General features: G+C 42.2%; 1 protein-coding gene and 1 non-coding gene across 2 annotated transcripts; both read right to left on the bottom strand.

Annotated features, from left to right (window-relative positions):
- Window positions 1-9,565: 9,565 nt before the first annotated feature.
- Window positions 9,566-20,549, bottom strand: LOC139470860 (prohibitin-2-like). The gene is made up of 8 exons (XM_071253182.1): window positions 20,334-20,549; window positions 18,720-18,801; window positions 17,739-17,818; window positions 16,912-17,036; window positions 15,277-15,462; window positions 14,184-14,291; window positions 12,031-12,108; window positions 9,566-10,888 (listed from the first exon to the last, which is right to left on the bottom strand). Exons 1-8 carry the CDS (start codon window positions 20,461-20,463, stop codon window positions 10,778-10,780), a joined length of 900 nt encoding a protein of 299 aa, XP_071109283.1. The 5' UTR covers window positions 20,464-20,549; the 3' UTR covers window positions 9,566-10,777.
- LOC139471091 (small nucleolar RNA U85) lies at window positions 13,373-13,646 on the bottom strand. Its single transcript, XR_011653817.1, has one exon. It is a non-coding gene; the product is annotated as a small nucleolar RNA U85 (small nucleolar RNA).
- Window positions 20,550-20,575: the final 26 nt, after the last annotated feature.

Genomic DNA, 20,575 nt, shown 5'->3' with positions numbered 1-20,575 from the left:
AACAGTTGGGTATACATTCAAGGTAGCAATAACTTGTAGATATGACGAATGTGTGTTGGTCGGAGTAATAAATTATAAATCTTGTTTACTGATCAATTATCAATAGTTTTGCCTATTTCATATGATTATGAACGAATGTCAAGATTCTTGGATTAACCTTTGTGGTGTCTAAGGAATTGCCATAGAGTTGAGAATTGAGGTTGTGTGTCATAGCATAGTAGTAGAGTGTAACTGGACTAATATAGCCTGTTAACTCCCTTGTCTCGGGAAGATTATCCAGCATATCATTAGCACAACATCATTGGAGCAAGAATGGAATATGACTACCATATCACATGTGTCTTCATCGTTAACTTCATAACGGGGAGGAAAGCCCGAAGTGATGCAGGTCTCAGACTTTTACCACTTCGGTTAAACCCACGAGCACGGGTATGGTGATGACAAACCTAGAGACATAATTGGGGTGAACCGGGATTCGAACACACAATCATAGGTTTCTGGCGTGGCCAAATGTACCCAACACTGCACAGCGAATCGCGGAGTCTTAGACGACCGGGCCACCCGTGCCCCTGTAAGTTTCGAAGCGTGTTGTTATCTCTGAAGTAATTCAAATGCACTATTACTCTTCTTTTTGTGAATAGGAATGAAGGAGGCCTCTTTGGATATATCAGGGTTTCTATGAAACAACATACTTATTTTAAAAGTGTGTAAGTGAATAACACAATGGTGATGCGCAGAACCTTATTGCTGATACACGGGTACAACAGCTCCTTGACTTCATCGCATGGTATTTGACAAGGACAATATCGTTTAGGTATACCTGGTTGCCTCTTTCTGTTTGGCGTTCTTGGGCAGGGAACCGTATCGTTCATCCATTCATCCCATCTGCGAGGGATTTGTTATCGGCATAAATATTATGGCTATTATTAATATGGAAAGAAACATCTAAGCTCCATTTTAGCTGTTTAAATAGTGGTTTTTTTCAGTAGACGCCACCACGTTTCACTACTTCCGTAATTGGGGCGGTGGGGTAGCCTCGTGGTTAAAGCTTTCGTTCGTCATGACAAAGACGCAGATTCGAGGCAATATTGCTGGAATATTGCTAAAAGTGGCGTAAAACCATACTCACTCACTTCGGTTATTATAGATTTGATCATCAATTTTAGAAAAAAATAAACTTTCTTTCCTTTCCGTAACGATGCTGTAAATATTTCTTAATGGTCTGAATATGTCAAAGCAGGGTCTTCGTTGCTACCAGTCGCTATGTTATGTTGTTTGTTTGTTTGTTGTTTTCAGGAAGCAATTTCTTATTTTGAGCATAAGCAAATCTTTTACTTTGACTGGTTTTCTTAAACCTGTTGTTCTTTGATGTTTGACGCCGCACTCAGCAATATTCCAGCTCTATAGCGGCGGTCTGTAAAGATTCGAGTCTGACCAGACAACCCAGTGATTGTCATCATGAGAATCAATCTACGCAAATGGGATACGATGACCTCCATCAACTACGTCAGCGAGCCTGGATCTTCACGGGTCTCGAGTCATATATTACCATGTCGTATAGGATGGGCTTCAATGTGTGATTTGCAGTTTAACGTCATTGGGGAGGTGATAAAGACAAATATACTAATCAAAGCTCGCTAAGAATCAACAAAATGGGAACGCCAGTGGCCAGTGACTAAATTGACTAGATGGACTAAGTGGAAAAACATCATGTAAGGACCAACCTTTAATTGATTATGTCATTGCATCTCCTATGTGCCTACCCCTTTTCATAACATTTGATAAATAGGAGTTCTCCCTGACATTCTTAGATGTACATTTCCACTCACGTTCACTGTGACAAAACCTAACTTAGAAAACCCGGACCCCACCCAACCAACCAGCATACATAAGGAATGGAGAAGTGATAGCAACAAAACTGACTTATTCCGCTAAGGTATTGATGTCGAACAAATAAATAACTCACCCAGTCAGCCCGTCAACAATCTTGGAGACAGCATAGCGCACGTGCTAACTGGCGCTGCGCATGCAGCATTTTAGAAGCTGCAGAGGCAAAGCTGTGTACAGTAGTAAAACTGATAAACCATGGTTCGAAAATGAATGTAAAAAGGCAAGAAAAATTATGTGTTACAAAGCCAAACGTCGTTTTAAGAAAAATAATACAGAAAGAAATTTAAGTGTCTACCGACAGCATATGAAAAAATAATAACCAACTGACCGAAGCGTTTTATATGAATAACAAAATATTTGGTAAAATCAAATAATACATTATCCGAGTATTTCCCACGTGAATCAGGTGTACAACCAGGTTGGTTGGTTGGTTGGTTGGCTGGTTGTTTGACGCCGGACTCTGCAATATTCCAGCTATATGACGGCTGTCTGTAAATAATCGATGACATATCATCAAACAAGTGTTCAGATCAGGGCTGAGGGCTGACCACGGTAGAACACGGATGTTGTGTTGTTGCACAAAGGGCATGGTAGCTCTGGCAACATGGGGACGAGCGTTGTCCTGCTGGAAAATGTGTTGATGTTGTGCAAAAAATGGAACAACGTGGGGTCTGATCACTTGGTCGATATACCGCTGAGCACTGACGCCGTGTCCCCGACCTTGACCAACATTCAGAAAGCACATTGGTCCAAGTCTCGCATTAAGTCCAATCCCTGCCCATATCATGACGCTAGGCCCACCCCATGGATCCCTTTCCACAACGTTTCTGTCAGCGAAACGATCACCTCGACGCCGCCAAATTCTGACTCTTCCGTCTGCATGGGAGACACAAAAGCGACTTTCATCAGAGAAGATGACACGCCTCCACTCACGATGACGCCAATTGTGATGACACTGTGCCCACTGAAGTCGTGCTTGTCGATGCTGTGGTTGGAGAACAGGACGACGTGCTGGTCGGCGACATCTGAGGTTGTTGAAACGGAGACGTCGGATCACAGTGTTCCGGCTAGTGTTTCGATTATGTGTTCCTATGGTCTGTCGAGCACTTTCACTTGCATTTAGGAACGGAAGTCGCTGGTGTTGACGGGTAATCTGCCGAGGTGTAGTGACCCTAGGACAACCTCTCCGAGGAAGGTCATCTGTAGTCTGTGTAGCATTGTATCGATGCAGGAGACGGTAAATTGTGACTATGTTAACGTTGAAATGACGGGCAACATCTTTGACAGACTCTCCAGCTTCCAAACGTCCGATAGCCTGGTTTCTCTGAATTTGAGTTAGGCGTGGCATTGTTGACCAAGGAGTGGTAGGTCCAAGAATCGGTTACCCACTACAGTTCGTGACAGTTCGTGCATTTTCGATTTCGCGAGAAATGGGTGCATTATACCTACATATTCAATGAAATGGTGCGTTTTGGCGATTCGTTTTTTATGTTGCGTTTTTACACGGCGCTTCAAAAAAGCAATCAAAAATATTGAGAACACCATCAGGCTAAAACTCGTATCAATTTATGGTTCCGTGTTTGTTACCTATTTGCTTAAAACCACTTGCGTTTCTTTTGCGTGTGAGTATATATACTGAACAACAAAAGTTCCTGTGACATTGAATAAGACTTAATGCAAAGTTATGTTTTTTACCAAATCTGAAACAATTACAACAGATAAAAGACTCCTGTAAGTGTTCAAATGGTTTAATTTGCCATACTGATTTCAGAAAATGCGTTATTTCATAAAGAACATGATCATGCCAAAATTTCAATTTACAAATCAATAGCGTGTGTGTCCACCTCTGGTTGCGATGCAAGCAACACATCTTCGTCTGATGGAATGAACCAGGCGTCGCACAAAGTCCTTTGGGATATCTGTCCTTATCTGCTGGAGTAAAAGGCGACTAACGGGATCGGGTGGACAGACTCGGTTGATGCATGTCATCGATCCCAATTGCGTGGATCGATGCTCATGATATTAATCACTGGATTGTCTTGTCCAGACTCGATTATTTACAGACCGCCGTCATACAGCTGTAAAAGTGCTGAGTGCGGCGTCAAACAACAAACCAACCATATCTGCTGGAGCATGTTTCGAAGTTCCTGGAGTGTCTGTAGAACACGTTGTTGACTTCGAAGGCACCGATCCATCTCATCCCACATGTGCTCGATTGGTGAGAGATCAGGGGAGCGAGCCGGCCAGGGGATGACATTCACGTTGTTTTGTTGAAGAGATACCTGAACAAGTCGAGCAATATTAGGCCGGGCGTTGTCATGTTGAAAGGTAATGCCTGGGCCGTGACGACGCAAAAACGGTAGAACAACAGGGCCGATGATCTCATCGCGGTAGCGCTGTCCATTGAGATTTCCCTCTACCACTATCAAACGGGTCCCCTGTCTTGCTGTAAGCCCACCCCATACCATAACGCTGCCGCCTCCGAACCGATCTTCTTCCATGGCACAATGATTGACGTAATGTTCACCTCGACGTCGGTACACTCGAATCCGTCCATCGCCGTGGCTGAGCTGAAAACGAGACTCGTCAGTGAATAGAACTTGTCCCCGCTGCATGACCGTACAGCGTAGACGCTGTCTGCACCACTGTAGACGTGCTTGACGGTGGTTTCCTGTCAAAATGGGACGTCTGGCGGGTCTTCTGGCGACAATCCCTGCACACCTCAGGCGACGACGTACGGTTTGTGTCGATGTTCGTCGAAGGCCAGGGATGCTTCTTGCAGTCACTGTTGCTGGCTGGAATCGATTTCGTAGGTGTGTTGTTCGAATCCAGTTGTCTTGTCGATTATTGGTTACGCGTGGCCTGCCACTCCGAGGATGGTCTCTGACTGCATTCGTATGTTGCCAACGTTGCCATAAACACCAAATGGTGTTTCTGTGGACGTTAAATTGTCTTGCAACATCACGTTGACTCGATCCTGCTTCAAGCATACCAATGGCTCGCAGACGCTCATTTTCGTACAGGCGTGACATTTCATAATGTTGAATAATTGCGTAATTTTGTTGTTTTTCTGAGTGGGTGTTGTTAGCACGATGCTAAACAATGCATATTGAATCCCATTAACGCACATGTTTTTATACCCATTCTTGGGTAGTGAAATGCATGGGGCTTGCATAAACGTCAACTTTTGCATGGAATGCATGCTTTTCTGTAGTAGTTGCGTTTTTGTGACTTGATCCCATACATGTACTACAATATTGAAAACCAAACTTTACTTGTTTGAAAAATACACTCAAATATTGGTGTCACAGGAACTTTTGTTGTTGAGTATATTTCAGATGTATGGGGGTTTGAAAAGTTAGACGTAATAAACTGGGCGGCAAAAGAAAGTATAGGTCGAGTTCCATCATCAATAAAAAAAATAACAAGAAGAGGTTTTGTTGTGAATTATAATTTAATCTAGGGAGGGGTAGCAAATGATTGATAAACAACAGTTTGAATGAAATTGTGCAATCACAGGTAATGTAAGCTCAAGGTAAACAATGATGGGGTAAGAAATTTCATTTTCAAAAGTTGTCTGAAATGTCACCAAAACATTGTCAGACACAGTACAAGTTCATTGTCGACACAGTTGCCTTCAATAGCGTGTATGGCCTCCAGCTGCCTCAATGCATGCTGTGATACGCGGCCTCATCGATGATGTCAGTCTTCTGATGACGTGGACAGGAATCTGTTGCCACTCGTTTCTCAGGGCCTGCTGCAATTCTTGTCTGTTGACAGGAGGCTGATGGCGTGCTCTAATCTGTCTGTCAAGATGGTCCCCTCTGCGTCGATAAACTCGTTCTCTGTCGTCATTTCGAAACAAGTTAAACTGACTTTCATCAGTAAACAGCACTCGACACCAATTTCTCACTTGCCAGCGTCGAACCTGCCTCGCCCATCGCAGTCTCAGGCGTCAATGTTGAACAGTCAGTACCATTCCTCGGAAAGGATGATACGCTCGGATTCCAGCAGCACGAAGTCGTCGTAGTACTGTACGTTGGCTAATGGGATGTCCCAACGCTGTTGCTGCCGTCGCCATCGCCTTTACGAATCTGTTTCGCAGGTGAATGAGCCGTATCTGACCGTCTTCCAGTGGTGTTGTCATCCGGGGTCGTCCGGTTCTAGGCCTGTCCTGTGTCCTCCCTGTCTGCCTGTACCGTTGAATCAGCCTGGCTACTGTCAATGGTGTACAACCAAACCTTCTGGCAATTTGGACCTGTGTTGCCCCCATTTCGGCCACACCGATGGCTCTCTCTCTCTGCTTCTGTGACAGTCATGGCATTTCTTTTGTGTGCTTTCATCACGTGTGGTTATACCCTGCAGACGAACGCATTTATACAGCTAACATGCACGCGCAGTTTATGCCATAGGCGGGAAACCTGTTTCATCATTTTTTTGTCACCGCACGAGCGCCGTCAAAGGTAGCGCTATCGGGTGAGGTGTTTTTTGGTACCTGTTCCTGGGCAGTCATATTCCCAATACCCACTTTCCACTAGTTGTCGCTCTTTTTAGGAAAATTACAAATTGCCAACCTCTACTTTCTTTTGCCGCTTAGTTCAGAAACAATATACTTATAATTATTGACCCGTTCAGTCGGATTAAGAAAATCAACGCCAAATTATATGGTATATGGGGACTTGACAGGGAACCAATTTGTATCAAACTGTTTAAACGTAGGACAACTTACTGGCACGAACTAATTTGCCCAGATAGCATAAAAACTAATATAACACTTTTTTGTACCGCAACATTATCTTAAAGCCAACGGAACATAAAAATAATTTACCATGGATCGTGAGAGTTCAAAAGATACTAAATGATGTTAAACTAACTGAAATATTTCATAAACCATACAAATGCCCTACAAATTGGCTGCTCTCAAAGGTCGAGCAGAGATTTCAGGGTCAGTTTATACAAGAGTGGAATGAGTGAGTGAGTGTGTACTTCATTCCACTTTTGGGAGCACAGGTGGCCCAGTCGTCTGAGGCGCCGCGATTCGCAGTGCAGAGTTGCGTCCCTTGGACACGCCAGAAACATATGATTGTGGGTTCGAATCCCGGTTCGCCCCGATTATATTTCTAGGTTTGTTAGCACCATACCCATGCTCGTGGGTTTCACCGAAGTGGTAAACGTCTGAGACCTGCATGAATCACTTCGGGCGTTCCTCCCTGACACGCCGCGATGTAACTGGAATACTGTTAAAAACGGCGTTAAACCCAACTCACTCATATACTTCAAATCCTAGTTTGTCCGCTGAGACAGGCCGATGACAGAATATTCGAAGACAAGAAAGTCAGCTCTGTGATTCACTTTCAGTGGATGATCTTTTCAGATGTGGAGCTCTTCTCCAACAGTGAGTATGGTTCTACGCATTGTACCCATGTCGGGTGTCTAACCCGGGTCTTCGGCGTGACGAGCGAACGCTTTAACCACTAGGCTAACTGACCGGCCCCCTCTTCAACAAAGAATTCTGTATATTCCAACAACAAAATCTACTACTTGTGGCTAAATATTTTTAAACTCTACATAACTGTTTCACCCAAAAAGTTTAAAAGATTTCAGAAATGTGTCCAGATATATTGTATGCCTAAACTGAAATCTAGGGCGGGGCATGTTGGCAGGTGTGTGCGTGCGCTACAGAGATGACATTCTGGACAGACCGTATGCTGGTGCAATCAGAGGGGATTCATCCATCCATTCATTCCTTCGACAAAGCACATCATCGTGATGCCTTCATAGAGCACCAGACAGTCACCAGACCTAAACCCTATCGAACACACGTGGAACGAGCTGCAGATCGCCCTTTCACAACGCCGTCCTTCCGGCTACTCTACAGGAACTCGGCAATGCCCTTACTGAAGAGTTGGGCAACCACCGAGACACTTATTGGGAGCACAAGACGAGGGTGCCATTCTGTGATCGCACCAAGTGGATCACATACGCTACTGAGTGTTTTTAGCTGGTTTTTGTTCTGGTTGTTTGTCGTTTTGTTGTTTGTTTGATTGTTTATTGTTGTTTTTTGTTGTTTGTTTTGTTTTTTTGTTTTTTAGGGGGGTACCAAGAATTTGTTTTCACGTTTCAGTTTTGGTCAGATACCCTCATTATGAGGAGGGTATGCTGACTGATAAATGGTCACATGCTTGTTCACACAATAAGGTCTTTGGCTATTTCAAAAGACGCACGTAATACATATTAAAGTCGTGCTCATTTGTAAACTTTGAGGCGTATACTATCAGGGGGCATCATGTTCGCTCCTGACTATAGCGACTCTTTAGTTTTTGGTTTGCAGATCCCACGACCACACCCGAAACAGCTTCTAGAGGAATAAAAAAAGACATTAAACATGTTAATTCCCAACTTAACAGTTGTACGCATGAAAGTTTATTTTGACCAACCCAGTGTCACGGTCCAGTGACGGCACCGCTTCCCTCCCCCTTAATCGTCCGGCTTCCGTCACCATTCGGCAAAGTCCGGCGGTCGTTTGTTGTCCAGACCACGTTCATTGAGAATTGGTGACCCGATTTTATTCTCCAGCTGGAAAATCGCATACTTTTATCATGTATTGATTTGAAATATGTAATATGTTTCCTATCTCATTAAGTATGGAAATGTTTTAGTACGATTGATTTTCGCGCTGCCGCACGATTTTCTTATACTTTGATATTTCTCATGTATTTTTTCATTTTTGCCACCTCAATAGTACAAATCTGGTTGTAAATCTTTAGTACCGTATTCGACGTAATAAGCGCCTAGGGCGCTCTCAAAATTAGAAAAAGGAGGCTCTTATTAGAATATTATTTCGGTGGAAAGATAAGTTTCGTGGTTTATGCTGACAGCCTGAAATGTTTATGTACGACAGATATACTTTTCCAGAATTTCATTGCCCATAATTAAGGGTGCATATAACACACGAGTGTGTATTATACGCGAATAAATAAGTCTTGTGTACATTGATCCATCGGAAGGGGTGCTAATTGGGATTGTTCACTAGTCAATAGTCGCCGTGGGTGATTTTTAGAGCGGGGCGCTTATTACGTCGAATACGGTAATTCAGGATTTCCTTGGCCGGTCAAAGTGACAGACTTAAGTCTATAAGGCTAGTTTGATATTCAGGCATTTCTCAGTCTATTTTCTAGTTTGCTATTCAGGCATTCTTCAGTCTATTTTGTTGTCAGACACTTATTTTAGGAATCTGCACTTTGTCTTTGGGATGACGCGGTCGGGGATCAGACACCAGACGTTCAGATCCAGACAGGCTCCATCCCACGAGAGTGACTGACTACGGTTTTACACAGCTTTTCGTAATATACCAGAAATGGGCTTCGAACCTAGGCCTTCGGTGTGACCAACGAACCCTTTAACCACTAGACTATTGCCTGTCATCGTACCGGTTACGTGGATCATTGCTTACAATATCAATCACTGGATTGCCTTGTTCCAACTTAATATCTTCAGGCCACCGTTATGCAGCTGGAATATTGCTGAGTGCAACGTTAAACTATGCATGTCGTCGTTGTTTTCAAACAGCAAACATAGTACAAACCTTAGTCAATTTAGGAAGGCATTCTTGCATCAAGCTGTACACGAGCTCCATTAGAAGATTGGATAACAATGTTCACATAGAAAAGCAACAGCATGAATAATTATTTATTATCTTTGATCCTTTCACATATCTAAAAACAAGCACTACATAACTGATTTGTATGTTGATATCAGTTATGTCAAAAATAGCACTGAAATGTATAGTCTTACCATCCAACACTAGATAATTTTAAAGGTGAAGAATCTTTCATGATTGTGAAATGATGAAATGTCAACAACGTATCTATTAATATTTTACTATGAATAACAAGCATGCATACTTTTGCATTATCATAGCCTTAACAAATCTGTCCCGACGCATCCATTATGAAGTTTAAACCAAGTCATGTACAGCTATCATCTAGTATTTTCACGCAGCTTGCTAATTGTTGCTTTCCTGAATATAAATGTATGTACAAAATGATACATTTCTCTGACAATCAATATCTCACTAGTGGTACACAACAGATCACACAAATAAGTTATCTCCCCTTGACAACTAAAGGAAAACTTGTATATCATGTATCACAGATGAGATGAAAATGAAAAGTACTTCTGAAATGGAAAGTTACACATAGTTGAGAACTCTTTTAACCCTGACAAATGAACTGAATACTATAAGTAAAATCTGAAAAAGCCACACTCAAATACAACATAAACGATAGAATGAGTTAGGTATAAATTGCAATGAACAATGTCTTTCAGTTATATCACGAGTTGAGAGAATTGGTTTAACGCCGCTTTGAACAGTATTCCAGTTACATCACATCACGGTGTGTCAGCTTGATGTGGGAGCAAACCTGAAGTGATGCATGCCTTAGACAATTACCACTTTGGTGAAACCCAACAGCACGGTTTCTGACAAAAATAGAAACATTAATCAGGGCAAACTGGGATTCGAACCCACGATCATAGGTTTCAGGTATGCAAAAGGGACGCAACTCTGCACAGCAAAACTGCAGCGCTTCAGACTAGGCCACCAGTAAACATGGTAAACCACAAGAGGTTCTGGATCCTTTTCTGTTCTGAATCCCATGACGTGGACATGGTGCTTCCAGGCCAGGGAACAGGGTAAATATGGGGTTCAACCACCGGAGAAACAAAATTACCAGTATCATCTAATCTCTCCTAAAATTATTTTAGGTTGATATCAATATTGGAAGTCATCTAATGATAACAATAATAACAAATTTGGCATTAAAATCTACATGTCAAGGGGAAAAATAACTCTGCATCAATCAATTACAATCATATCGCCATTTTATCATTTCTTCTTTTTAGCAGCAGCATCTGCAGCGATGTCGAATTCAGGATCACTAATGTTCATCATCAGCGCACTTGCGTTCAGATATACACGGTTGGTGGAGGCGGCAATCTGAAACAAAGTGGGAAAAATATATGGGAGGTATGAGCAATGATTCAAAGGATTCGAACACGCTGGATATACAGACTGTTCCTTTACTTTGGGGGGGGGGGTAGTGATCCATGAAAAGAGAACCAAAAGGGGGGGATTTCAAAATTTATGACAGTGGGGACAGAAGGGATGACAGCTCTATCTTTCAAATACAATAACTAGGGACTTATTTGCATGTTATGGAAAATTGTTGGGGTAGGGCATGAAATAATGTTACAAAAAGCATTCAACAAACAGTCAAAATTTCATGTTCATGTATTGAAATTTCAAGGGGGAAAAAAATGGTTCAAAAACTTAAAAAGGCTCCCTTAGAACAAAAGTATGAGCATCAAAAATATTATGATTGCCTGCCAAGGGCACTTGGTTTGAATACCAGGATAAATCACTGACAATAGATCATTCAATCTGTATCTGCCAGGTACATTCAACCATGCCCTAGATGTTAAGATGTGTTACAAAGGATACCTTCCCAAGGGTTAGAATTGGGCTTCAGCAACACATGCTTGTCATAAGGGTGACTAATGGGATCGGGTGGTCATACTCAGTGACTCGGTTGATGCATGTCATCGTATCCCAATTGCCAAGATCGATGCTCATGATATTAATCACTGGATTGTCTGGTCCAGACTTGATTATTTACAGACCACCATCATACAGCTGGAGTATTGCTTAGTACAGCCTAAAACATCAAACAGGATAGAATGGTCCAGCGATGGTCTAGCAAGTGTGAATGTTTCAAAGGTCATAGGTCACATCTTGCACAGATGCAGGGAAGAGATGTGGGAAGTTTATTGGATGGCGACGATCAAGGGACCACCCAAGTAATAATGTAACATGGAGTGAGTGAGTTATGTTTAACGCTGCTTTTAACATTATTCCAGTTATATCATGGCGTCAGCTTAATGTAGGAGTAAAGCGCGAAGTCATGCAGGTCTTAAATGTTTACCACTTTGAGTTTTTTTGAAAGGTGACTTGAACCCACAATCACAGGTTTTTGGCATGCCTAAGGGACGCAACTCTGCAGTGAATTGCGGCACCTTGCGACGACTGAGCCACCTGTACCCCCCTAATGTAACATGGACGTAATGAGAGGAAATACTCACTGTTCTGGCAATATTTTGTGAGGCTCGGATTTTCCTCAGCTTCAGATAGCCAGGATTCAACTGAATAGCTGCACCGATGTAGGCGAGTCAAGGGAGATAACTCATGGATCAAAATTTCCACAACAGCCAAGCAAAATACCTTACAAAAACAATTTATGTCTGCCACTAAATACTCCGGAATCTTTTCTTAATGACTCAGAAGTGTGCCATGGCAATTGTATATATGTCCGGCCTTACAGGGTGTATCTATACTAGCGAGAGCACCCCAAGATTTCAGACAATGTCACCTGATTCTCTGCTAAAAATATCAAAAGTGAGGAATTCAGAACTTTGTTGCATTTCCATGGAAAAAAAACTAAACTTCTAGTTCATTCATGATCCAACACCAAGAACAAGAGATGCAAACAGTCATGTTTTCCTTTCACCCAAGACTGTGCCCAATTGTGCAGATTATGGTAGGTTTGTGCCTGCTGATGTAAGGGAGACAACTCTCTCCAAGCAGAGCTTATTCATTTACATGTAGATCAGCTTGATGTTATTGTCATTAAGTGTTGTATTGTGGTAGCTATGTGTTATAGTTATGCATGAAAGTGATTGGAATGTATCAGTTAAATTAGTGGATGATATGAATAACAATGTTTACAAATTCTGTTTACCACTAATAAGATTACAGCGCTTTTCAAGGACTGTCAGTACATTATAGCATGTTTCATGCACTGAGAAATAGTCAATCGCATTATTTTTAAATTCGAGGTTTTTTCAAGCGCATATGAACCCTGCTAGTGCCAAGTTCCACAGGTTCCTGGGTAGACGAGCATTGTCTCCACCGAGTTCCTAGGAAGACAAGTATTGTCTTCACCGAGTTCCTAGGAAGACAAGTATTGTCTTCACCGAGTTCCTAGGAAGACAAGTATTGTCTTCACCGAGTTCCTAGGAAGACAAGTATTGTCTCCACCGAGTTCCTAGGAAGACAAGTATTGTCTTCACCGAGTTCCTAGGAAGACAAGTATTGTCTCCACCGAGTTCCTAGGAAGACAAGTATTGTCTTCACCGAGTTCCTAGGAAGACAAGTATTGTCTCCACCGAGTTCCTAGGAAGACAAGTATTGTCTCCACCGAGTTCCTAGGAAGACAAGTATTGTCTCCACCGAGTTCCTAGGAAGACAAGTATTGTCTTCACCGAGTTCCTAGGAAGACAAGTATTGTCTCCACCGAGTTCCTAGGAAGACAAGTATTGTCTTCACCGAGTTCCTAGGAAGACAAGTATTGTCTTCACCGAGTTCCTAGGAAGACAAGTAATGTCTTCACCGAGTTGAAGATGTTGTCCCATACCCTAATCCTTCTGTCATCAGATTACTAAAAATGTCGGTCACAGAAAACTGCAGGTTTTCCCGTCCCCACCCCCCAACCCCTCCCTGTGTGCCCAGCATGTCTCGTGTACCACATCTCGGCACAGAGAGGTGTGCAGGCAATAGATCTATGTCCGGCCTTACAGGACGTGCTGGTACTCACAGCATCGCCCCAAGATTACAGACAATATGGTTACTCTGGTTTGACGCAAAGATTTGAGTCAGCACCCGCAGTTTTCTACATTACACCTTGTTATCATCATCTGGCAGAGGAAATCGAGTTTTAAGACAACATCTGTTTTGACCAAGTGTATCTCGGGAGGTTATGTTAAACTTATCTGTACTCTAAGCCTTTTCCTTTCACTCTCTGGGCGGCGGTTCTACCACTAGACCACAGAGGTGGTCAATACTTACAGCAACACACAGAGGTCTGAGGTGATACACAGCCTATCTTAATGAAGTATGCAAAGTGAGTGAGTGAGTTGGGTTTTACGCCGCTTTTAACAATATTCCAGTTATATCGTGGCGTGTCAGCTTCATGTGGGAGGAAAGCCCGAAGTGATGCAGGTCTCAGACGTTAACCACTTCCGTGAAAGCCACGAGCACGGGTATGGTGCTGACAAACCTAGAAACATAATCAGGGCGAACCGGGATTCGAACCCACAATCATAGGTTTCTGGCATGTCCAAGGGACAACTCTGCACAGCCAATCGCGGCTCCTTAGACGACTGGGCCACCCGTGTCCCCGAAGCTCTGGTAATATACATGTTGGATAAGGCACATCATGCAATGTTGCAAAGGATATCAGTTTCGCTGCCTCAGCTTCTCCCTCTGATTGGACGATCTTCTGCTGTCTCTCCTGCTTTGCCTTCTCTACGATAAACTGAGCACGCTGGGCCTCTTGCTGGGCTACCTGTCAAAAGGTGAAAGAGGTGGGGTGAGGTGAGGTCATTGAAATGACGCTATATTTCCACTTTACACAGGGACATGCTCAAAGCACTATTACCCTGGATCTTTTCAGTCTCAGCTCCATTGGGAGTACACAACACAGGCGCGATGGATGGGGTTTTACATCACATTCAAGATTATTGCACTTATATATCGAGGTCTGTGTGTGCATGTACTAATCCGGACTATTGCTGGTTTTATATAATAATGCTAGTCCTTGTTTTGGCCCCATGCAGAGTAACAAGAAGTACCATCTTTTAATATCTGTTGGTATGGCGTGGCAAGGGACCGAACACCCGACTTTCTGCTCTCCAGGCAGACTCTCTACCACTAGAACACGGAGGAGGTCCAAAGAACATAGCAACTTTTGTATTTGCCTGCCTGTGTGCGTTGGACTTATGTCTGTTACATAGTGCTAGTCCAAGAAGATACATACCTCACTCAAAGCATACCAGTCCTTGTTTTATCCCTCAATGCCTAACGCCAACAAGTACCATATTTTAACATTTGTTATGACCCCAGGAATTCAACCACCGACCTTCCACTCTCCATGGGGATACTGAGAGAGGTTTTCGCTACGGAACAATATGTCAACAAAATCAGATCAAAACCCTTTGCTGTGCTGTCAACAAAACCACTACAAAAATATACATGCATCAGCCAAGTCAGCGAGCCTGACCACCCGATCACGTTAGTCGCCTTTTACGGCAAGCATGGGTTGCTGAAGACCTATTCTACCCCAGATCTTCACAGGTCCCTTTGAGGTATGAAGACATACAACCAAAGCACCACACCTCACCATATAATCCCAAATCGCATATTACAGCAAGTTTCTAACCACACAAAAAAGATAAGTTTTGGGGGCATGGAATTAAGAATCCCCAAAGGAGCGTCACATGTCTTGCCCCATATTTTTCATGTGAGCCCCACACGTTCTTCCACGCACGTACCTGTTTAGCCTCCACAGCTGCCGTGTACTCACGACTGAAGCTGAGTTCGGTGATGGACACATCGTCGAGGATCAGGTTGAAGTCCCTTGCTCTCTGCGTTAACTCCTTCCTGATCAACAAACTGACCTGCTGACGCTGGGTGATGAGCTGGGATGCATTGAACTTGGCTACTACACTTTTTAACACCTGGAAAGAAATTTAATTTTAAAAATAATTCTTACAGGCACTTTTCGCCCCACTGACAGCTGATAGTGAAAGAGGGTTAAAGTGTGCGTGTGCGAACTGCTTGATAGACAAATACAGATTCTTTGTCTGCTTAACACAGTAATCAGCGATATATGACTCTTGTAGATAATCTGGACCAGACAATCCAGTGATTGATATTATGAGTAACAATCCACCCAGAAAGGGTACACTGACATGTTATAAACACAAAGTCTGACTACCCGATGTACTTGGTTTTTTTTATATATTTTTTTTACGCCGCACTCAGCAATATTCCAGCTATATGACGGCGGTCTGTAAATAAACGAGTCTGGACCAGACAATCCCGTGATTAATATCATGAGCATCGAGCCACGCAATTAGGATCGATGACATGCATCAACCAAGTCAGCGAGTCTGACCAACCGATCCCGTTAGTCGCCTTTTACGACAAGCATGGGTTGCTGCTGAAGACCTATTCTACCCCGGAATCTTTACGGGTCCCTGTGTTCTTGGTCGCCTCTTACGACCAGCAGAGGCTGCTACAAAGCTGGACATACTTTCATAAGTGAGAATTGGGGCATAACACCGCCTTGAACAACATTTCAATATCACAGTAATTCAGGTGAATGTGGGAGGAAAGCCAAAAATTACACAAGTTATTGACATTTACCACTTTAACATTACATAAACATCCAGGAACACTTTAGTCCTTGCTCTAAATTTTAATTCCATCTTGAAAGCTGAGCTTATTAATATGTAAATATTAACACGAAACTACGGAAAATTATGTCAAGTGACAAGTTTCGGCTGATAGACTCAGCAATATTCCAGCTATATGACGGTGGTCTGTACATAATCAGTCTGGGCCTGGCAATCCAGTGATTGACATCATGAGCATCGATCCACTAAATTGGGATACGATAAGTTAAGAGCATGATCAACGTCAAAATTTCAAATATTGCAAAATACAAAATGTGTTGAAACAGATTTTGTAACAATCTGAACAAAAATGACAAATGACCTCAAAACATGCAAAAAGACTTTCAAAATGGCTGCTATAAAGAGTTTCAGCTTTTTGGTCAAGATGGTTTCTGAGAAGATTTTTAAAAAGGACAACATAAGCCCCAACATAAGCACACTTGATTTTTGAGTGAGTGAGTGAGTGAGTGAGTGAGTGAGTGAGTGAGTGAGTGAGTGAGATTTTATGCCGCTTTAAGCAATATTCCAGCAATATCACGACAGGCACTAGAAAGGGGCTTCACACATTGTACCCATGTCGGGAATCAAACCCGGGTCTTCAGAGTGACGTGCGAACGCTTTATCCACTAGGCTGCCCGACTGACCCTCTAATGTCTTCAACTTTAATGTCTTGAGCTACCCGACCGCATCACTTGATTTAAGAGGAAAGTTACATGGCAGCATGCTTACCTCATTGCATATTGATGGCAACACTCTCTCATCGAAATCTAATCCTAACTGTCTGTATATGTGGGGCAAGTCTTTCTGATCTGGGCGAGACAATACTCTCAAAGTAATGTTGACCATCTGTAAATCTGAAAAATAGATGGACAGAAATTACTTGGTATGAACACAGAAAGACAGTTGCAGCCACTCAATTCAGGTAAGGTGAATATCACATTTCTGTAAACCTACAGTAAACCAAGGATCCACTCCTGTGGTTGTAGCAATCTCAAATTACACTCCCTCAATAAGAAGTCAAAAGGAAAAAGGAAATGGGTAGGGGAGAAGGACATGAAGACATTTTTCATCAAAAAGATTGTCGAGGGCTTTTTTTGCTGTCAGTTTTTTCAATGTTAAAATTCTCGCAAACTATTGTAATCAATGGGAGTGGATACCATGTTGGTGATATCGCAATCCCAAAATTGAGGCACTGTTTGCAACCAGCGAGTTCGCCATCAATTCTCACTCTTAAACATACATTTGCACCATAAATCACTGAAAATGATTTCGTGAACTGCATCACTTTTCGTTAAATTGATCCATCTCGGGGACCTTTAAATCATTATCGCCAGCCATTCTTAATTTTAGGGTATTTTCACAGCGAAAGGGTACCTTTTCCTCATTGGAAATCTTGTGTTAAAGTTCATGGTGGGGTGGGCGGAGGGTGGAAAATACTTCGTAAATCGCCTGAAACCTAACATCAAACCCAACAACTACGGCCTTGACGGCGAATAACTGGTGAAATACAAAGCAAAGTACTACCCCTTCCTTCAACTGTTACCATGGTTACTTACCTTTGCTGCCAGTGGGTGATGTTATTTTTCTTGGACGTGAACGAATATCATAGATGATGGGATACTGAAACCACGGCAGTCTGAAAGGACAAGAACATTTCTTATGACAATAGCCTAGCAAAATCAATTTCAACATGCTTATGAAGGAAAACCTTCAACACAAACTGATCCTAGGTACAGTTACATGCCCCTGTGACTAATGACTTCACCAAGTTATCTCATCGTGATTGATTGGTGGAGTGAACCCTTTATTGCTGATGATTGCTGTTTGACACAGCAATATTCCAGCTTTATGATGTGGTCTTTAATTGGGATTTAATGACATGCATCAACCAAGTCAGCAAGCCTGACCACCCGATCCCGTTGGTCGCATCTTACGACAAGCATAGTCACCTTTTAGGGAAGGCATGGGTTGCTGAAGACCTATTCTACCCAAGACCTTAACCATGTTCATAGGTTGAGCGGACCCTACGGAACAAGGCAAACGGAAGATGTACTTGTATTGGAGCAAATGAGATGAAGTCAGCAAGACGTTTTGCACATGATTTCGCCAAAAACCTGTGATTAAGTTGGATCCCTGTTAAATGTGCTTGTTGAGTGTGAATACCTATAGGTCTGATAAAAAACATCTCAACTAAACTACTGTATTCGACGTAATAAGCGCCCCGCTCAAATAAGTGGCCACGTCGATATTTGCTATTGGCTAGTGAACAATCCCAATTAGCACCCCTTCCGATTGATCAATGTACACAAGACTTATTTATTCGTGTATAATATACACTCAAGTGTTATATGCACCCTTAATTATGGGCAATTAAATTCTGGAAAATATATCTGTCATGTATGATACGCACATACTTTTCTTTTGTATCAAATAGAAATTTACAATCTTTCATCTCTTTCTCACCAAAATTATATTCTAATAAGAGTCCCCTATTTCTAAATATTTTGATTTTTTTACGTCGAATACTGTATGCGTACCTGAAATGGAGACCCTCTGGGTAAATGTCATTCTGTACTCCACCTATTCTGCTGAAGATGATAGCTCGGTGACCTCCCTCAACTGAAACATCACAAATATACACCATAAATGGCAATTTCATAAACTGTCATACAGCACAAAACAACTTAAAATGTGTGTTTACTACGGCTAGGACGAGTCCAAATTTACTACCCGGGTACCCTACCCCCTATTACCCGACCCTATCTGGGTACCCGCTGTAGGTCTTAGGAGATGTCTCAAAATGTCTGATTGGGAACATTTTTAGCAAAGTCTGGGCAAAACATATTTAGATACATGTATTAAACAATCTCGTCATTCAAAAGTGTTAAGTTATATCTTTATTCAACCATATGAAAAATCAGAAGGAATGTCTCCACAGTCAAGAAATTCAAACATTAGTGACGTGTAGTGTTACCATAGAGTTCTAGATAATTTTTGTTATTAAACAATAGATCGTGTGACTAACCACATGTCTGGGTAGACATGTGGGTACCCGGGTCCTACTCAGTACCCACCCAACACAGGTACCCCAGTCACCCGTCCCAGCCCTAGTGTTTACTTTGACCTGTATTAGGGTTGGCATGTTGGCACATAAATCACATTGCAAAATGTTGCATATGCAGAGGGTCTTGGGATACATACCGATATGTTTTGGAGGCCAAATCATATATACCGTATTCAACATAATAGGCGCCCCGCTCTAATATTATAATAAGCGCCCACGGCGAAATTTGCAAATATATTAGCTAGTGAATCAACCCAATTAGCACCAATGCCGATTGAGCAATGTACATAAGACTTATCTATTTGTGTATAACATGCACTCTTGTGTTATACATGTTATATGCATCCTTAATTATGGGCAATTCAATTGTGGAAAATGTATCTGTCGTATATAAACATTTCAGACTGTCAGCATAAACCACAAAATTTACGACCTTTCAACTATTTCTTTTTCACCAAAATAATATTTTAACAAGAGCCTCCTATTTCTAATTTTGAGAGCGCTATGGCTGCTATGTCGAATATGGTATATATTAGTCCTGTTCAAATGGTACAGCTTCGCTCAATCAGATTTACCGTATGGATAAATGAGGCCATTACGGCATCAATATAGAATTTTAATGTAAACAGAACAAAGCGTGTGCTGTCTAGATCATGTAGATAGGAGCCCAGGCGATACAAATGTCTCTAGATAGGAAAAGTATCATGAAAACACGGATGGTTCTTCACGGATAATGAAGATCTACCAACCACTTGTAACACCTACTATTCGGCTACTTGCTATAGTTTAATAAAAGCCATAACTTTCATTGTTATTTCAGGAAATCCTCTAGCCCGAAATATGATAACTTTCTGGATTGAACGGTTTGAATGATGTAACACTTCATCATCTAATATTTCTTCAACACGTTTCCAATGTTTGCCACTGCCATTACAACACGTATTTTGCAAACGTAATAGCCTTACGTAGTATAAAAGGCGATGCTAGACCACTGGCCACAAACAAATATAAAACTGAAGAATTGTTAATAATGAAAATTGAACTTCAAGAGGTCGGTGCTGAGCCTCCAGCGGTCAAGGTAACTCGCCTGTATAAAGTGCTTGAGTGGCGCCATATGCAAGGCCACCTGCAGCTGCCAGCAAACCAATTCCTGCTCCAGCTCCTTTTCCACCTGCCCTTAACCTCCCCATCAAATCTCCAAGCTTTTTAGGGTCCATTTTCCCTTATTTTCCGATGTGAACTAACTCACTCGGTGAAAATGGCTGAAACACATGTGCTACATACGTACTATTTTCCTCAACACAAATGAAACAATTACCGTTTTCGTCA

This window comes from Haliotis cracherodii, unplaced genomic scaffold, assembly GCF_022045235.1.
Source record: "Haliotis cracherodii isolate W230 unplaced genomic scaffold, xgHalCrac1.p SCAF_21, whole genome shotgun sequence".
NCBI lineage: Eukaryota > Metazoa > Mollusca > Gastropoda > Lepetellida > Haliotidae > Haliotis > Haliotis cracherodii.
Note: the sequence above shows the minus strand (reverse complement) of the source record. Positions and strands in the feature narration are given on the sequence as shown.

What these genes read in the sequence shown, in the direction of transcription:
- LOC139470860 (XM_071253182.1), bottom strand. Translation starts at nt 20,463, where the DNA reads ATGGACCCTAAAAAGCTTGGAGATTTGATGGGGAGGTTAAGGGCAGGT. An exon ending in CACTCAAGCACTTTATACAG is followed by an intron (nt 18,802 to 20,333) that starts GCGAGTTACCTT and finishes GTGATGTTTCAG; the next exon opens with TTGAGGGAGGTCACCGAGCT. An exon ending in AAGCTGAGGCAGCGAAACTG is followed by an intron (nt 12,109 to 14,183) that starts ATATCCTTTGCA and finishes TGACTCGCCTAC; the next exon opens with ATCGGTGCAGCTATTCAGTT.